Below are 15792 nucleotides of genomic sequence, written 5' to 3' on the forward strand. Positions count from 1 at the left end.
GGCCATCACACATGTCCTCTTGGGTCTCCCCAGGTGAGCAGGCAGGGCCGTGCCCTGAGGCTGTCACAGGTGTCCTCCTGGGTCTCCCCAGGTGAGCAGGCAGGGCTGTGTCCTGAGGCTATCACGAGTGTCCTCCCGGGTCTCCCCAGGTGAGCAGGCAGGGCTGTGTCCTGAGGCCATCACGAGTGTCCTCCTGGGTCTCCCCAGGTGAGCAGGCAGGGCCGTGTCCCCAGGCCATCACGGGTGTCCTCCGGGGCGACCCCAGGTGAGCAGGCAGGGCCGTGCCCTGAGGCTGTCACAGGTGTCCTCCCAGGTCTCCCCAGGTGAGCAGGCAGGGCTGTGTCCTGAGGCCATCACGAGTGTCCTCCTGGGTCTCCCCCGGTGAGCAGGCAGGGCCGTGTCCCCAGGCCATCGCGGGTGTCCTCCCAGGTCTCCCCAGGTGAGCAAGCAGGACCGAGCCCCGAGGCTGTCACGAGTACCCTCCTGGGTCTCCCCCGGTGAGCAGGCAGGGCTGTGTCCCCAGGCCATCACGGGTGTCCTCCGGGGTGTCCCTAGGTGAGCAGGCAGGGCCGTGCCCTGAGGCTGTCACAGGTGTCCTCCCAGGTCTCCCCAGGTGAGCAGGCAGGGCCGAGCCCCAAGGCTGTCACGAGTACCCTCCTGGGTCTCCCCCGGTGAGCAGGCAGGGCTGTGTCCCCAGGCCATCATGGGTGTCCTCCAGGGTGTCCCCAGGTCCACGTAGGGGCAAAGCTGCCAACCCTGTCTCCCTCCTTTTCTGGAGGAAAGAGCAGCCCAACTGCGCCCACATTGTGGCCGTGGACCCTGGATGTGACCACCTGGGCGTGGCTTCTGCGGGCTTCTCACCTTGCCAGCTCTGAGCTGAGTTGCTGATTGAAAACCAGGGCTCTGTGGATCAGAAAACCATGCTAGCTTGAAATCCATGCGCGCTTTTCTACTTTTTCTTTTGTAAATAAGAGAGAACCTGCGGAGTGACTCTTGATACCTCCAGTCACTGGAGGAAAACAAAGGAGAAGAAGGAGCAGGTGGAGCATTCCAGACCTGTGCCTTCCCCTTCCTTGGCATTATAACGCATAAGGCTTCTATTGCTTGTGCCCCAGGTGGCAAGAGAAAGGAGACACAGCAGCTGCGCCTTAGTCGGGGGGGACAACGTGACACTCCGTGTCAGTTCACCCTGGTGTTAGCACGGCCCTAGGAGGTGCTCACCCAGATCCTGCTGGGGATCATTAACCAGAGAAGTCGAGGGTGTGGGGGGAGGAGGCGGTGACAGCCTCAGCGGTCAGCCTGTACCTGCCTGTCTCCCCCACGCGAGTGGATCGTAACTGTCCCTCCCACCGTCAAGTCCCGGGCGTATCTGCAAAGCTACTGAGTGCTGCTGGCGGGGAGGGGAGTGGCGGTGCGCCTGATCGCCAGGGCCTGATTGCTGGGCAGGTCAGCACTCCTGGTGCTTGATTTAAGAAAGGTGAAAGAGGGGAATGGGTTTAAGTTTTACGTGGGTAGCTGATATTAGTTGAAGTCTTATTTCAAATTAACAGACTTTGCAAGAATCCCTGATAAAATGTGGGTGGGGAAGGTCAGATTATTAAATCCAGGATTCAAGATTCCTTAGATCCAAAGAGGAAAGACAAAAACCAAATGGTGAAGAAGGGCTGGCCAAATACCTCAGCAGATTAAGGCCCCTGCAAGTGGGGCAGAGGCCGGGGTTCGATCCTGGGGCCTACCTGCTGACCCTGCCCCTGGGGCACGCTGAGACAGCAATTGAGACTGGGCGTGGTGGCAAATACCTGCAATCCCAGCTCTTGGGAGGCTGTAAACAGGCGGATCACCATGAGTCCCATCTAGTAGTGAGACCCTGAACACCCTGTAGACCATTCCCTAAACTACAGAAAAAAAAAAAAAAAAAAAGTGGTGATAACACTCTCCCTTGAGTGGTGAGATTTTAGGTTGTTATAATTTTGTCTTTTGTGATCTTTTTGTGTTTTTCAAATTCTCTAAAATGAGTAATAATTACAATTAGCAATTTTTGAATGGAATTTGTTATGCGCTTTACTTTCACTTTTTTTTCATTTTGTGAAGCCCTTTGCAATAAACATTATAATTATTCCTCCTTTAGAAGAAATGCAGGCACAGAGAGACCATGTAACTTGGCTGTATTGGGGCCCCCACCCCCAGGGTCTGACTCGAAATTCCCATGCTTCACCCCAAATGCTAGAAAGTCAGGACTTGTTTTTCAGTGCCGTAGAGCATGGTGCTCTGCTGACTGTATGTTTTGTTTGTCTTGGCTCAGCTCGAGGAATGCAGAGAGAAGGCAGGAGGGGAGGGGGAGCAGAGGGCCTGGGCCGCTCCCCGCTGCTTGGGCGGGAGGCGCAGTGTGGGCACGGGCTCCGCCGTGCCTGCTAATCGGCGACTGCCCGTGCCAAAACAGCCCAGGACCTCTGCTTTTTATTTTTTTATTTTAAAAAATGTTTTATTGCAGGGGAGATGGCTCAGTGGAATAAGCGCTTCCCTGACAAGTGCAAGGGCTTGAGTTCAATCCCCAGTTCTGCCAAAAAAAAAAAAAAAAAAAGTTCTATTGATTTACTTGGCACAGGGCCTCGCTCTGCAGCTCAGGCTCGTAGTACTCCTCCTGTGTCAGCCTCCCCAGCGCTGGGTTTACAGGCCTGCGCCACCACGCCTGGTGTCCATGGCCAGCATGGCTGGCCCAGGGTTCGGGGTCCTGCGCAGCATGTGGTACCAGGTATTAAACCCAGGTCCTCACGCTTGCCTTGGGAAAGGGCCTCGCACAGGCTGTGCTCGGAGGGTTGCATGGTCTGAAGCTGAGCTCTCCTTAGAGGAGGACGGGAGGCCCCCTTGGGCACGCGCTCATGCCTGCGACTGAGCCCTTCCTAATGCAGAAGCGAAAGCACCCCGGGCACTGTGGCACTGAGTTCCGCAGGAGCAGAGCAGCTGTCTGCTGTCCCCTGTCCAGAGTCCCTCGTCCTTGCCAGGCAGGTACTTAGACTGCACAGCGATCCCTCCGGCCCTCCACCCCTTTTCAGAATTTGTCTCTGCCTTTCGTTACAGTGCCTGGTCACCTGCGGCAAGGGCCATAAGCACCGGCAGGTCTGGTGTCAGTTCGGTGCAGATCAAGTGAGCGACAGGATCTGTGACCCCGAGGCCAAGCCTGTGTCCACACAGACGTGTCAGCAGCCGGAGTGCGCATCCTGGCAGGCGGGACCCTGGGGACAGGTATGTGGGGTGGACGATAGGATTTTTTAAACAGTCTTCTTTCCTTATCTGGAGAGGGTTTGCACAGGGCCACGCTGTGGCACACAGGCACCAGTGAGGGTGGTCAGGCGTGGGAAGCACTGTGGCCTGCTGTGGGCCTTTCGCAGCTGTTATTATTCCAGCCACACTCATAAGCGAGCCGTGACCCATGGCTCCGACTGCACAGGGGCGCCACGCTGACCCACTGCAGAGGCCACAGTGGCCGGGGCCTTCCCGGGGGCCCCTCGGCTCCATTTCAGCGTGATCGCAAACCAGACAGCAACTCTGGAGGGAGGAGCAGGACTGGGGCTGGGAGGGGAGTCTCGGCCCTCCACATGCAGTTGCAAGCACGGCCTGGAGTTGACGTGCAGAGCCCTCCCCTCATGAGTAAGTCCTACTTGAGACGTGACTCGCCAGGCAGAGAGGCTGGGAAAGGACCTCGCACAGGCTGTGGTCAGAGGGTTGCATGGTCTGAAGCTGAGCTCTCCTTAGAGGAGGACGGGAGGCCCCCTTGGGCAGTGCTCACACCTGCGACTGAGCCCTTCCTAAGAGGGCAGAAGCGAAAGCCCCGGGCACCGTGGCTCTGAGTTCCGCAGCAGCGGAGCCCTTGTCTGCCATCTCCTTGCCCTCTTCCAGAGTCCCTCACCCTCCACTGTCTCTGTGCTGGGGCCTCTGTCCTCATCCCGCACCTGCCTGTGGCCCTGTGACTGCCCTGTCCAGCCTTCGCCTCCACGGCGACAATCCCTCCTCGCCGATCCCCAGCCCAGTGGCGAGTCATGCTTGATGAAGCAAAGAGCTCTGTGCATCTCGAGCCTGCCTGCACTGTCTGTGCCCACAGTTCTCGGGGAAGAGGAGGAAGGGAACGCCTCGTGTCTCACGGCCTGCTTTTTATCATCCACTCCTAGCTCATCACTGGGCTGCTCCTATGACTCGGGAGCCGCTTCTTTTTTTTAATTACTATATTTAAGAGAGATAAATATTTGTAAGAAATTTTACAGGCCACTCCTAGCTCATCACTGGGCTGCTCCTATGACTCAGGAGCCGCTTCTTTTTTTAATTACTATATTTAAGAGAGATAAATATTTGTAAGAAATTTTACAAAATGTAATTTATCAAAAAGCAGAAACCATGGGGGCTAGGGAGATAGCTCAGTAGATAAGCACTTGAAGGGCCTGAGTTCAATCCCCAGTTCCTCAAAAACAAACAAACAAAAAAAAACCACACACACACACACACACACACACACACAAAGCAGAAAACCAAATACACACTAACTGCACAGAAGAGACTGTTCATGTTCATGTGCTTGTGAATTCCTTTATTTTAAAATGACTCTTAGGATTGTACTCCACTCTTTTAAAATTGAGGTGACACTGGCATAAAGGCAGCTATTTAAAAGCAAACAAATCAGTGGCAGTTAGCTATTTATGTTTTGCAAACAACTTCTGAAACATTCCCACCACCCCCAAGAGACCTTGCCTGCGTGAGACACGTTACAGTGAACAAACAACCTTTGTGTCTGACCAGCATCCCTGGGCAGGATTGCTTCTGAGGTCAGCTACATGGTAGCGTGTCACAGTACACCAGTGCTTTTCAGGGCTGCATAATGTTCCATTGTATGGGTAGATACAACACACTTTACCTATTCGTTGAAGATGACCTGATGAATTGGTTCTACTTTTGGCTGCTGTGAATGAGTGTTTATTTTAGTACCTGATTTCACTTCTTGGGACGTCTCCCTAGAAATAGAATTGCTGGATCGTACAGGAATTCTGTGTTTAACTTTTCAGCTTCCAAGAGTTTCTAATTTTTTTTCCAGTAATGTTTTATAACCTTTCTTTCTTTTTTTTTCTTTTTTTTTTTTTTTGCGAAACTGGGCATTGAACTCAGGCCCTTGTGCTTGCCAGGGAAGCACTTATTCCACTGAGCCATCTCCCGGCATTGTTTTATAACTTTTAATACTTTTAACATCTTGAAATACTTTTAACTTTCTTTTCTAGATGTCTTATTCTTTTATTGAAAATGCAATTGCTTAATTAATTTCACATTTGAATTATTCTTTGTTAGCTGATAGAAACAACTGACCTTTCTCTAACTCGTGCCCTCTAGCTTTTTTTACTAGCCACAGTAATTTCCACGTGTTCGCTGAGGTTCTTATGAAGAGCATCATGGCCCGCAGAGAGCAAAGCTGGCTTCTGCCCTCCCTTTTCGTTCCTCCTTGTCCAGCTAGAACTTCTGGTCTGCTGCTGAGGGGCAGAGACGGCAGCATGCATCCTTGTCACATTCCTGATGCTAAGGAGGATTTCAGTCTGTCCCGGCCTTGTGTAGCAGCGGCTGAAGCTCTTCAAAGGCGCCAGTGAGCCCTGTGAAGAAGCGCCCTTGCGCGCTCCTGTGTGTGTGTGTGTGTGTGTGTGTGTGCGCGTGCACCTTGTGGCTTTTCACGGGAAGGGTGGAATTCAGTAAATGCCCTTTATCGATGGATGTGGCAAGCGTCTGTCCCCTGCTACTTGTCAATTTGGTTTATTTCTTTTCATGCCCAGGCACCCGTGCCTTCCCGGCCGTCCTCGCTCGGACATCTCCTTAGATGGAGTTGGCTGGGGTTGGCCCCAGGACTGCGATGAGACACCAGGCTGTAGCTCCCTTTCCTCCTCTGACTTAGGTGCCTGGCAATGCTGGCCTCATGAAGTGACTTGGGGACGCCTCCCTCCTCCTAGGTGTTTTTGAAGCATTTGGAAGGAATCTAAGGGAATACTTTCTTAAGTATTTGCTAAAATTTACTGTCAAAGAGTTCTAGGCTTTTCTTTGTTGAGAGATCTTTGATTACTGGTTTAATGTTTTTCTTTTCATGTTTTAGGGCCATGGCTTCATTTGTTCTGTTTGGTTTGGTTTAGTTCGGTGCTGGGGGCCCAACCCAGAGCTGAGCACGTCCGGCTCATGCTCGGCCCGGCCCTCTCCCCAGCCCTCCACTTCTTCTTGTGTCAGTGTCGCAGTCCTGTGTTTCTGGACCGTCCGCGTTTTCAGGTCCTCTCGAGTGTCTGACTTGCGGGCCTGAAGCTGTACAGAGCTCACGCTTAGCAGCCTTTGCTGTCTGTAGCGTTTGCCCCCTCTTTCACTTCTGGTTTTAGTAACTGGAATTGTTTGTCTTTTGTTTTTTATTAAACATTTTTCAGTTTTATTGATTATTCTGGGGACCAACTACTTCCGGTCACAGCACTCTTCTAAGAACTCATCTTAGACCAGTTCTTTGTTAGGTAGAAGGTAAAAAGTCTGAAAATGACAGAGGTCTCCTATCCTAGGTTTCAGTCAAGGGATCAAACTCAGGAAGATAACATTTCCCATGTCCTCATAATAATTGGTCAGTATAATTTTTTTTTCAGTACCAGGGATTGAACCTGGGAGCTTCGCTTGCCAGGCGGGCACTTACGCGGCTGAGCTATCTCCTCAGCCCAGTTGGTGTAACCTTTACAAAACAGGATTGCCCCCTGCTACCTGACTTCTTGGCGCCGGCCGTCCGGCCCATCGTGATGGAAGTCTTTGTCCCTTGCCAGATGTTATGGTGCACAGAAGGAAAGAGTCCTGACCGTTCTGTCTCCTCCCTCCCCAGTGCAGCGTCACCTGTGGCCAGGGCTACCAGCTGAGAGCAGTGAAGTGCATCATGGGGACGTACATGGCGGGCGTGGATGACAGCGCCTGCAACGCGGCCACTCGGCCAACCGACTCCCAGGTGGGTCTCGGCGTCCACGCAGGCCCTGCCACCGGGCACTAGGCTGCCGCTTCCAGGAGCTCGGGCAGTGCCCGGCTCCTCACAGGGCGGGTGTGAGGGCAGAGGAGCCGGCTGCCCGGCTGATCTGGAGCGCTCTGCTCGCTCTGCAAGAGCCTGGTATCATGCTTCCCCGACTCTCCTTCCCTAGTTATTTAAAGTGTGTGTGGATCTGTGTTTGCTTCTTAGTGGGTATCAAACATTGCTCGCTTTTGATTTCTTCAACTGCAGTTTTAATGATTCCTTGTAGAATTCGAAACTACTGTCATAAGGTTAGCACACGAGTGTGGAGGCTATCCTGGGCCGGCGCGTGAGTACGTGCCAACTGGTGCATTTTATAGAAACACTGTGAGCTGAAAATTAGAGATGGCCGTCATTCTAGTGCAGTGATGTAACCTACCAGGAAATCGATGCCACTGAAAGCAGAGCTTATCGGGGTGGGGCTTTCTGTGTGTTGCGTGCGGGCTCTCCAGGCTCTCCAGGGTCTCACTGCACAGCTCAGACTCATGGTGCTCCTCCTGCCTTCAGCCTCCCAAGTGCTGGGATTGCAGGCGCGCCCCTCCGCTCCCAGTCTCAGTTGCCAGGTCAGCATGCTCCGGGGCAGGGCTGGCCCAGCAGGCCAGGGATGGGGATGAACTTCAGTTCCTGCATCTGCCTAAGTGGGAGCTTTAATCCGCTGAGCTATCTGGCCGGCCCATATCAGGGTTCTAAAGTCTCACTTCTTAGCCATTTTAGTGCATTGCACAATTATCTGTGTCCTTGGTTACTGACACTTGCATGTGTTTGCACGGAGGGTGCTGAGCACCTGCCCACCCTGGTACTGACTGGTATCAGGTTAGCAGCTTGAAATTAGCCTTTTTTTTTTTTTTTTTTTTTTTTTTGCCAGTACCAGGGATTGAACTCAGGACCTTGCGCTTGCCAGGCAAGCACTGATTCTACTGAGCTATCTCCCAGCCCTTGAAATTAGCCTTGGTGAGACTATTTCACCAAAACATTTTTTAAAAAATCAGCAAGTACTGTAATGCTGGGCTTCCTTCATTGTTTGTCTATTGTTTCACCTTAAGAATGTGATGGGGAAATGGTAATAATGCGGATTACACTTAAAAGGATCTTCTACCTATAGCTGTTTCATTGTAAACAGCACACGCAACCTTAGCTCTTCCCCTGCTTGTGCTTGACGATTCTCTTCTTGATTCTTCCAAGAATTCTTTCAAAGCAGTGGGCAGTGCGTTGGGTTCTGACAAACATCTCTCCAGTGTCACCTTCCTTTATTTTCATGGTACTTGGGATTAAACTCAGGGCCTTTGCACTGGACCAGAACCTGAACCATTTTTCATTTTTATGATGAGGTAGGGTGTCACTAAGCCCCTAGGCTATCTAGACCAGCCTTCAACTTGCAGTCCTCCTGCCTCAGCTCCCTAGAGCGCTGCGATTACTAGTGGGTGGTTTTTCTCACCTTTCTCTGAAATATAAACAAAGTGTCAGCTAATGTCCACACCAGAACCACTTTGCTCAGAGTTTAGCAATAGGTTTAAAAGTTCAGCAAAAATTGGGGCTGGGAAGATAGCTCAGGAGAATAAGTGCTTGCCTGGCAAGTACAGGGTCTGAGTTCAATCTCCGATACCCCAAAAGAAAAAAAGAAAAAAAAAGTTCAGCAAAAATCAGCCAAAGCATTTTATAGAAAAATCAATTGGCTACATAGAATTAAAACTAATGGTGTTGTTATTTGTAAATTACTTGCTGCACATCTGTTTTAGTTACTTTCTCTCCCAGCTGAGATGAAATTGCCCACGCTCAGTGTTTGTGGGGGTCTCAGTCTGTACTCAACTGCTCCAAGGTAGGGTGGCACGGGGAGGGGCCGTGGTTCCAGGTGGCAGAAGACAGCAAAAGCAGCAAGAGCAGAAGGGAGAAGCAAGCCTCTCCCTCCCCTGTGTGTCCCAGGGCAGGTTGCGCTCCCAGCCCAACCCCAGCCCTAGACGTGGACCAGTCAGACTCCAGCTTCAGCTGCCTCTGAAGGGCCTGCCCCCCTACCGAGAGGGTGTAGGGGGACATCCAGACACAAGCCATCAGACATCCTCTAGCTGAGTACAGTTGTGACACCAGGTGTGCACACGCACCTCTACTGCTCGTCCTTTCTGTGTACGCGTGTGCCTGCGTACAACAGCCCACCCGAGAGCACACTCGCCTCGGCACAGCCCTCGCTCAGAGCTTGGACGTGGTGAAGTGCGCCTTGTGTCACCTGGGCCAAGAGCTGGCTCTGGGATCCGACCTGTGCCTGCCCAGAGCGCTCCAGCGAGGCCTCGCCCCCAGGCCGGGTGCGCTGTGAGCGCCTCCTGCCTCCGCACTGCAGCTGAGCCCTGGTGCGCAGAGAACCTCGAGAAAGCGACTGCGGCCGCGCTGCTCTCCGTGCTGTCGCCAGTCGCTTGGCCAGACAGCACCTGTGACTTGCGTCCTCTTCATTTTCATTATTGGATTGCGAGTCCGGCAAGCCCCAGGCAAGGGTGAGCTGTGCCGTCGCGAATGCGGCAAGCAGAGGTCAGCAGCTCACCCCCTCTCTGACGATGCGCGGTCCGCCGGCAGGCTCCCGCAGCAGGTGGCTGTGCTTCACTGGGGAGGAGACCCTGCGGCTTTCGGGGGCCACGGGCGGAAGAAGAGGCAAGTCTGGAGCCGAGCACCAGGCTCCCTCCGCCTGGGCTGGTTGGAAGGAAGGCTCCCTCGGTCGGCACCAAACCCGGCCCTGCGGCACGACCCCTGTGGCCGGCCTTGGGCGCGAGTGGATTAAGTCTGGATTAAGTCGAGGAACAGTCGCGCCCCTGTGAGTGGGTGTGCGGATGCGGGCCGGCGCCAGTGGTCCGAGGGCCCAGCTCTCCTGAGCGAGGGGCCCGCGAATTCCAGCAGTGGCCTGTTGGATGCACCTTTCATTTCCGGATTTGACCTTCAGGACTTCCGTGTTATCTTTAGGTAACTGAGAAAACACGTTCATGATTAGCAAACTTTGATAAGGGAGCTGAGATATGAGAACAGCATTTAGCTGTGATAGTTTTAAAGCACTAACAATAGTTTTTAAATGTTACCCCATTCAGGCTGAGCAGATAGCTCAGTGGTCTAAGCACCTGCCTGGCAAGCACAAGGACCCAGGTTTGATCCCTGGTCCTGCAAGCTGTACCAGCCCATGAACCTCGGGTACGCCATGTTGCCCGGAAACCAGGCGTGGTGGCACACGCCTGTAATCCCAGCACTGGGGATGTTGAGACAGGAAGATCACTAGGAGTCTGAGCTGTTTATCGAGACCCTGTACCAAATAAATAAATAAATGAGATTATAAATAAATAAAATTTACCCTTTCTTTTGGCCGTACAGTCCCTTGCATCTAATAATACTTGCTTCTCTTTTCATACAAGCAGGTACCTAAATAAGGCTTTAAAACTCATTAAGTAGGCCCAGGCCCGTGTTAAGGCAGCCATGGAGGCTAAGCCACATTTCCCAGGGCTGGGGGCATCCTGCGGCTCCCAGAGATGCCGAGATCCAAGCTCAGGACGTGTGAATCCTGGCTTCTTACTCTGTGGCCGCTGCACCCCTGTCACCCTGAGTAACCGTCCTGCCCCTCACCTCTAGGACTGCGAGCTGCCGCCTTGTCATCCTCCCGCTGTGGCCCCGCAAACAAACAGAGGCTCCCATGGCATGCCACGGACCCAGTGGCGATTTGGGTCCTGGACTTCAGTAAGGCACCAGCCCAGAGAGGGGGAGGGTGGAGGGCAGGCAGCGGTCTTCCTGCCCAGCTGTGGGGACTGGGCAGCATCTCCTCACCGTGTCCTTTCACCCAACACCCAGTGCTCGGCCACCTGTGGGAAAGGCACCCGCATGCGGTACGTCAGCTGCCGAGATGAGGATGGCTCCGTGGCCGACGAGAGCGCCTGTGCCGGCCTGCCCAGACCAGTGGCGAAGGAGGAGTGCTCGGTCACGCCTTGCGGGCAGTGGAAGGCCTCAGACTGGAGCACGGTAAGCGTGCAGATTCTGTGGAACAGGGCACATGCTCAGGGGCAGAGGGGCACAGAGAGTCCAGGGTGTTCGTGTCAGCCAGTGGACTCGGGCTGTGATTTAAACTGTGCTGCACCAGCTGCTCAAGTGCACGAGGAAGCCCAGTCCTGGGAGCAAGGAATGTGCATTTTTAAAATGAGTAAATCAGCCTACAGGGCTCCTGCACATGTATCCGTGCTGCCAGACCAGTTGGAGGCCAGTGTGAGGAGCTGCGGATGTGTTAGGGCGGTGGAGCCCCCAGCAGTGGGGAGCCCGAGGCAGGCAGGGGCGCTCTTGCTTTGTTACTGGCGCCTGCCACACCTGTGTTTGTGGGAAGTCTGGTCACTCTTGGTTCCACGTCCACCACGAGAAGTGGGAATCCTGCCCCTGGGCTTCGAGGGCCGCCTGCTGGGCATACCAAGCCCATGCATGGGTTTGTGCAGAAGGGGACAAGCCCTTACCTTAAGGCAGCTTCTGAGGGTCAGCCGCATACACATGCCAAACGCTTCGCCAGAAGCAGGTCCTCAGCGCATGGCCGCCAGGCTCACTCGTGCCTTCAGCCTCCAGACCCTCCGTCTGTCCCCAGCTTTCCGTTCATCTGCCCATTAGATCTGCCTGTCCGTTCACCAGGTCATGGAGAAGCTCAAAGCACAAGGGGTGACTAGGGATACAGCCTAGAATCCTGCCTTTGTGGAGATCTTTCCAGTGGAGGACCCCGTTACTGTACAAATAAGAAATGTGTGCTAGAGCAACAGGCGCTGACACGTTCTAGTCAGAAGCCAAGCAGAGGAGTGAGGAGGAAGAGGAGGGGCTCTTTGTAGGGTTGCTTAATGGTCCTGACATGGAGTGGGACCTCGGTGAAGCAGAAAGGTGGGCTCCACGGATGACCTCAGGGGCAGCAAACGCCTCAGGGATCTGAAGTCCCCGAGGTGAGAGTGGTTGGCTGTGTTCACATAGCACCCTTGCGGAACCACCTAGCACAAGAGACAGTGGAGGATGACAGAGAAGGCAGCCAGCAACCGTCAGAAAGGGCCTCGCAGCTCCGCCTAAGGAGTCAGGGTGGTATTCCCAGCGGACGGGGAAGTCACGCGAGGGACTTGGTGTAAAGGGTCAGGCTTTGTGGCGTGTGGACAGCAAACTCAGACGGCCAGGGCCAAACTGTGAGAAGGAACTCAGCTTATGGCCACCGAGGTAATCCTGGCAAGAGAAGGTGAAGACAGACAAAGAGGTGATGAGGACTGGCTGGTACTTGGATAGGGCTCGACAGGTTTCCCTGGCGAAATGGTCATGGGGGAGGCAGTGCAGGGTAGCCATGGTTCTCCCAGAGCAGCGGGGAAGGGTGGGCTGTTTGCAGAAGGAGCATCGGGACCCTAAGAGCAGCCGGCCAGTGATGGCCCTTTGTCTTTCTGAACACTGAGCAGTGCTCCGTGACATGCGGGCAAGGCAGGGCCGTCCGGCAAGTGGAGTGTGTCAACTACAGCGACCACGTCGTGGATCAGAGCGAGTGTGACCTGGACTACATCCCAGAGACAGAACAGGACTGCTCCATGTCACCGTGCCCGCACTGGACCCCCAACAGAGACTTGGCTTCCTTCCCCTTCCAAAACGAGGACTTCCGGCCCCGGGGCCCCAGCCCAAGCCGCACCCATGTGCTGGGAGGAAACCAGTGGAGGACAGGCCCATGGGGAGCGGTGAGTGTCTGCCGGGGTCCCTTCTGCCTTCCCCTGGGCTGTGGGCTCTGGGGAAGGCGCTGGAATCAGCCCTGCAGCACTGATACCTTTGCTGTCGTGTTCAGGCCTTCAGGACGGACGTCATGGGTTTGTGATGGGCCTTGGAAAGAGGCCAGTGTGATGCCACTGCCTGCAGGTACCTGTGGCGGCCAGAGGGGTGCCGGCTGTCCCTGGCCTTCTGCAGCACGGTGTGAAAGCCAGGGGCACTGACCGGAGGGACTGGGAGCCCGTGCTGGAGGGCAGAGGTGCAGAGATGTCGCTGTGAGAACGGGCCGCTCTTTCCAGACAGTGCAGCCTCAGTCATGTAGTCGGACGGTGGCCTCAGTCGGGGTCAGGCCCTGGAAGGCACCATGTCTGTCCTGCACAGGGGGCCGTCCCTGAGTGGTTATTGTGGATCTGAGGGCCAGGCCGCCATGTGAGCACACTTAGCTGTGGAGGGTGGGGCTGAGGCCGGTCCCCTTGCCCTTGTGAGCCTCGGGGTGCTCCCCAGTACAGTGAGGGTACGTTGGCTCCCACTTTCTTTGGGTGCAAGAATGAAATGAGGTGATGGAAATAAAGTGCTTTGCCCTGTGCCTACCAGGGAGACACAGAGGCAGACGGACGTCTTCATGATGTCTTCATTGTGGCCGTCATTACTGTCCTTCAAATTAGGAAGACCTTGTACAATATGTAATATCAAAAGAAAGATGTGTGTTTGGGTGTTTTAAGTCATTTCACTGAATAATTTTGGAGAAGCAACTTAGGCTGTGGAGTACTGGCACGTGCAGCGGGATAGGATAGCAAGGCCCCAGGTGGGCCTGCGGCCGGAGAGACACGCGGCCAGCCAGGGTCTTCCAGCTCGTTGCTATTGGATTCCTTCTGCTACTGCCAATTGTGTTGAATTACGTATGCACTAAAAAGAAGTAGGAGCCGGCCTGTTTCCCACCAGGTGCTGTCCAGGGGGTGCACTGTCCTCGTTGGTGAGCACCCACCAGCTGCTGCCGTCACGCCCCGGCCTGGGTGGGCTGCGCACACCACAGCCTCCCGCAGGCTGCTCCCTTCACCGCCTCCTTAGCCGCCTACATTAGGGTCCTCTTGCCTGACTTAGAAACAACTAGGGGTCTGAGAAATCAGAGTGCGGCCCAAGAAGGTACTCACAGGGTCCCGTGGCTTTCTTGGGTGAGGCATTTAGACACTCCCATGTGTGGGATTTTTGTGATAGCACGGGGAGCTTTTGCTTTGTTTGGTTTTTAAAAAAAAAAAACAAAACAAAAACACCTCTCAGTGCTATTCTTACTTAAGACTGCATCAGACAAAGATGTGTCCCTATAGGGCCGGGTGGCTCTGCCTGAGAGCTCCCCTGGGGGCCACGCAAGCTTTTGCAGCACAGGAGATGCCCTTGCTCACTGCGTGGCGCCTTGTTTTGGTCTGGAGGAATTTTGGCCCCAGCTGGACAGTGTGCTTGGTTTGGTTTTCTCTGCCCTGTGCTGACTGTCCGCCCTCCCAGGAGAGTGGGGTTTGCGTGTGAGGCTTTCCAGTGTATGTGGCAAGAAGGAGCCCAGGTCTTCTCCGGGGTTGGATCGAGTGTACCGCAGCACTCAGAGAACAGAGGTAGACATCTTAAAAATCTAAACGTATCTCTATGGGCTGAGTCCAGATGTGCCCCCAACCCTCATGCGGTCATAGACGAGGCTTCTCAGAAATGGCTGGTGGAGAGCGTGCGATGCTGGGACCCAGGGTGTGCGGTGACCAAGCCAGCCCATGGACTGGGTAGGCTGGCTCCAGGTGGTGATGGGACGGTGCTCCCGGTGTGAGCGCTGCCTGCCTGCGGGTGTGTGGCTGGGCAGGATGTGAGTGGCAGAGGAGCCTGCTGCCCTCCCTGCTGCCTGCCGCCTGCCGCCTGCTGCCTGCTGCCTGCTGCCTGCTGCCTGCTGCCTGCCGCCTCACTGACGCTGCCTGCCACGGACCGTTTGTCCTCTGTGATACCCCTCTGCCTGCACCCCACCTTGGAGCAGCCAGCCAGCAACTCAGCCTCTGCCAGCTGTGACCAGATGCCCTTCCTCCTGTAGCTTTGCCTCCTTGAGTGCTGGGTGTTACGTCTCAGAGCAATAAGAAGCATAACCGAGACAATAGCTAAGTAGTTTTCAGAGCTAATGTATCTGTTATTCCACTCTGTGGTTTAATATAAGTTGAGAGCATAAAGGCCGGTGCGGTCACTTCAGAGTAACTGTAATTTGGCCAGAGCAGGGGGCGGCGGAAATTGAACGTGGTTCAAGCAGCTAGCAGCAAAATGTGTTTCCACTTTGATGGGGCTGCAGCTGACCAGCAAGGAGCAATGTCTGAGCACATTTTAAGATAGCGCTGATTTGAGCTGGAGCTGAGGGCACGATCAGCCTTCAGTACTGTCTGGAACTAAAACCAAAACATGCAAATATAGCTGGAAGCTTGACAGTTCCTAAGAATGGCAGTGCTTGCGGACCAGATGGCTGTGTTATAAGCAGAGTGGTTTTATAACAAACACACTGGGCTAAGAAGATAGGAAACTAGGGAGAGCGAAAGCACCCTGGTGTAGAAGCTTCAGAGGGCCGTGGGGAGCTCGCCTGGGCACTGCAGAGAAGTGAGGGACAGCCCTCAGAGGGTCAGGCTGGGGGGCGGCTGGGGGGGCCTGTCAGGATGGAAGGCGATCGCTTACTGGGAAGGAAGGCAGAGAATAAACACGCCCCTTGGCTGCTGGAGTCCTCATGCAGAGCACGATGGGATGCTGGCTGTGGCACCCAGCGCCCACGTGGTGACTAGTGCTTTCCACAGCCCTGGCTGAAGGTGTCTAAAGCGTAGCCCCAGCGCCTGTCGCCTCCCAAGCCTGGAGTTCAGCTCTGTGTTCAGAGGGAAGTCAGATATGGCTGTAAATAAGCTCTTGACATCTGATAAGAAGAGCTTCTGTGTACACAGCAGTGTCGCCCCGTCTCTGCCCTCCGAGATGCAGAGAGGAAAGGGCGGGTACTGAGATGCTGTGGGGGTCTGAACTTGGGCCTGAGCGCCAGCCTG

The 15792-nt window shown here is 54.5% G+C and overlaps 1 protein-coding gene across 1 annotated transcript in view; it reads left to right on the forward strand.

Annotated features, from left to right (window-relative positions):
• The window catches only part of Adamts9 (ADAM metallopeptidase with thrombospondin type 1 motif 9), a 141497-nt gene that overhangs the window by 62044 nt on the left and 63661 nt on the right, over positions 1 to 15792 (forward strand). Inside the window, exons 22-26 of the mRNA XM_004644783.2 lie at positions 3079 to 3243; positions 6866 to 6985; positions 10637 to 10741; positions 10853 to 11020; positions 12460 to 12729. Coding sequence (XP_004644840.1) covers positions 3079 to 3243; positions 6866 to 6985; positions 10637 to 10741; positions 10853 to 11020; positions 12460 to 12729 — 828 coding nt within the window. The remainder of the gene's footprint in view (positions 1 to 3078; positions 3244 to 6865; positions 6986 to 10636; positions 10742 to 10852; positions 11021 to 12459; positions 12730 to 15792) is intronic.

The sequence above is a fragment of the Octodon degus genome, unplaced genomic scaffold, assembly GCF_000260255.1.
Source record: "Octodon degus isolate 3935 unplaced genomic scaffold, OctDeg1.0 scaffold00210, whole genome shotgun sequence".
NCBI classification, from domain to species: Eukaryota; Metazoa; Chordata; class Mammalia; order Rodentia; family Octodontidae; genus Octodon; species Octodon degus.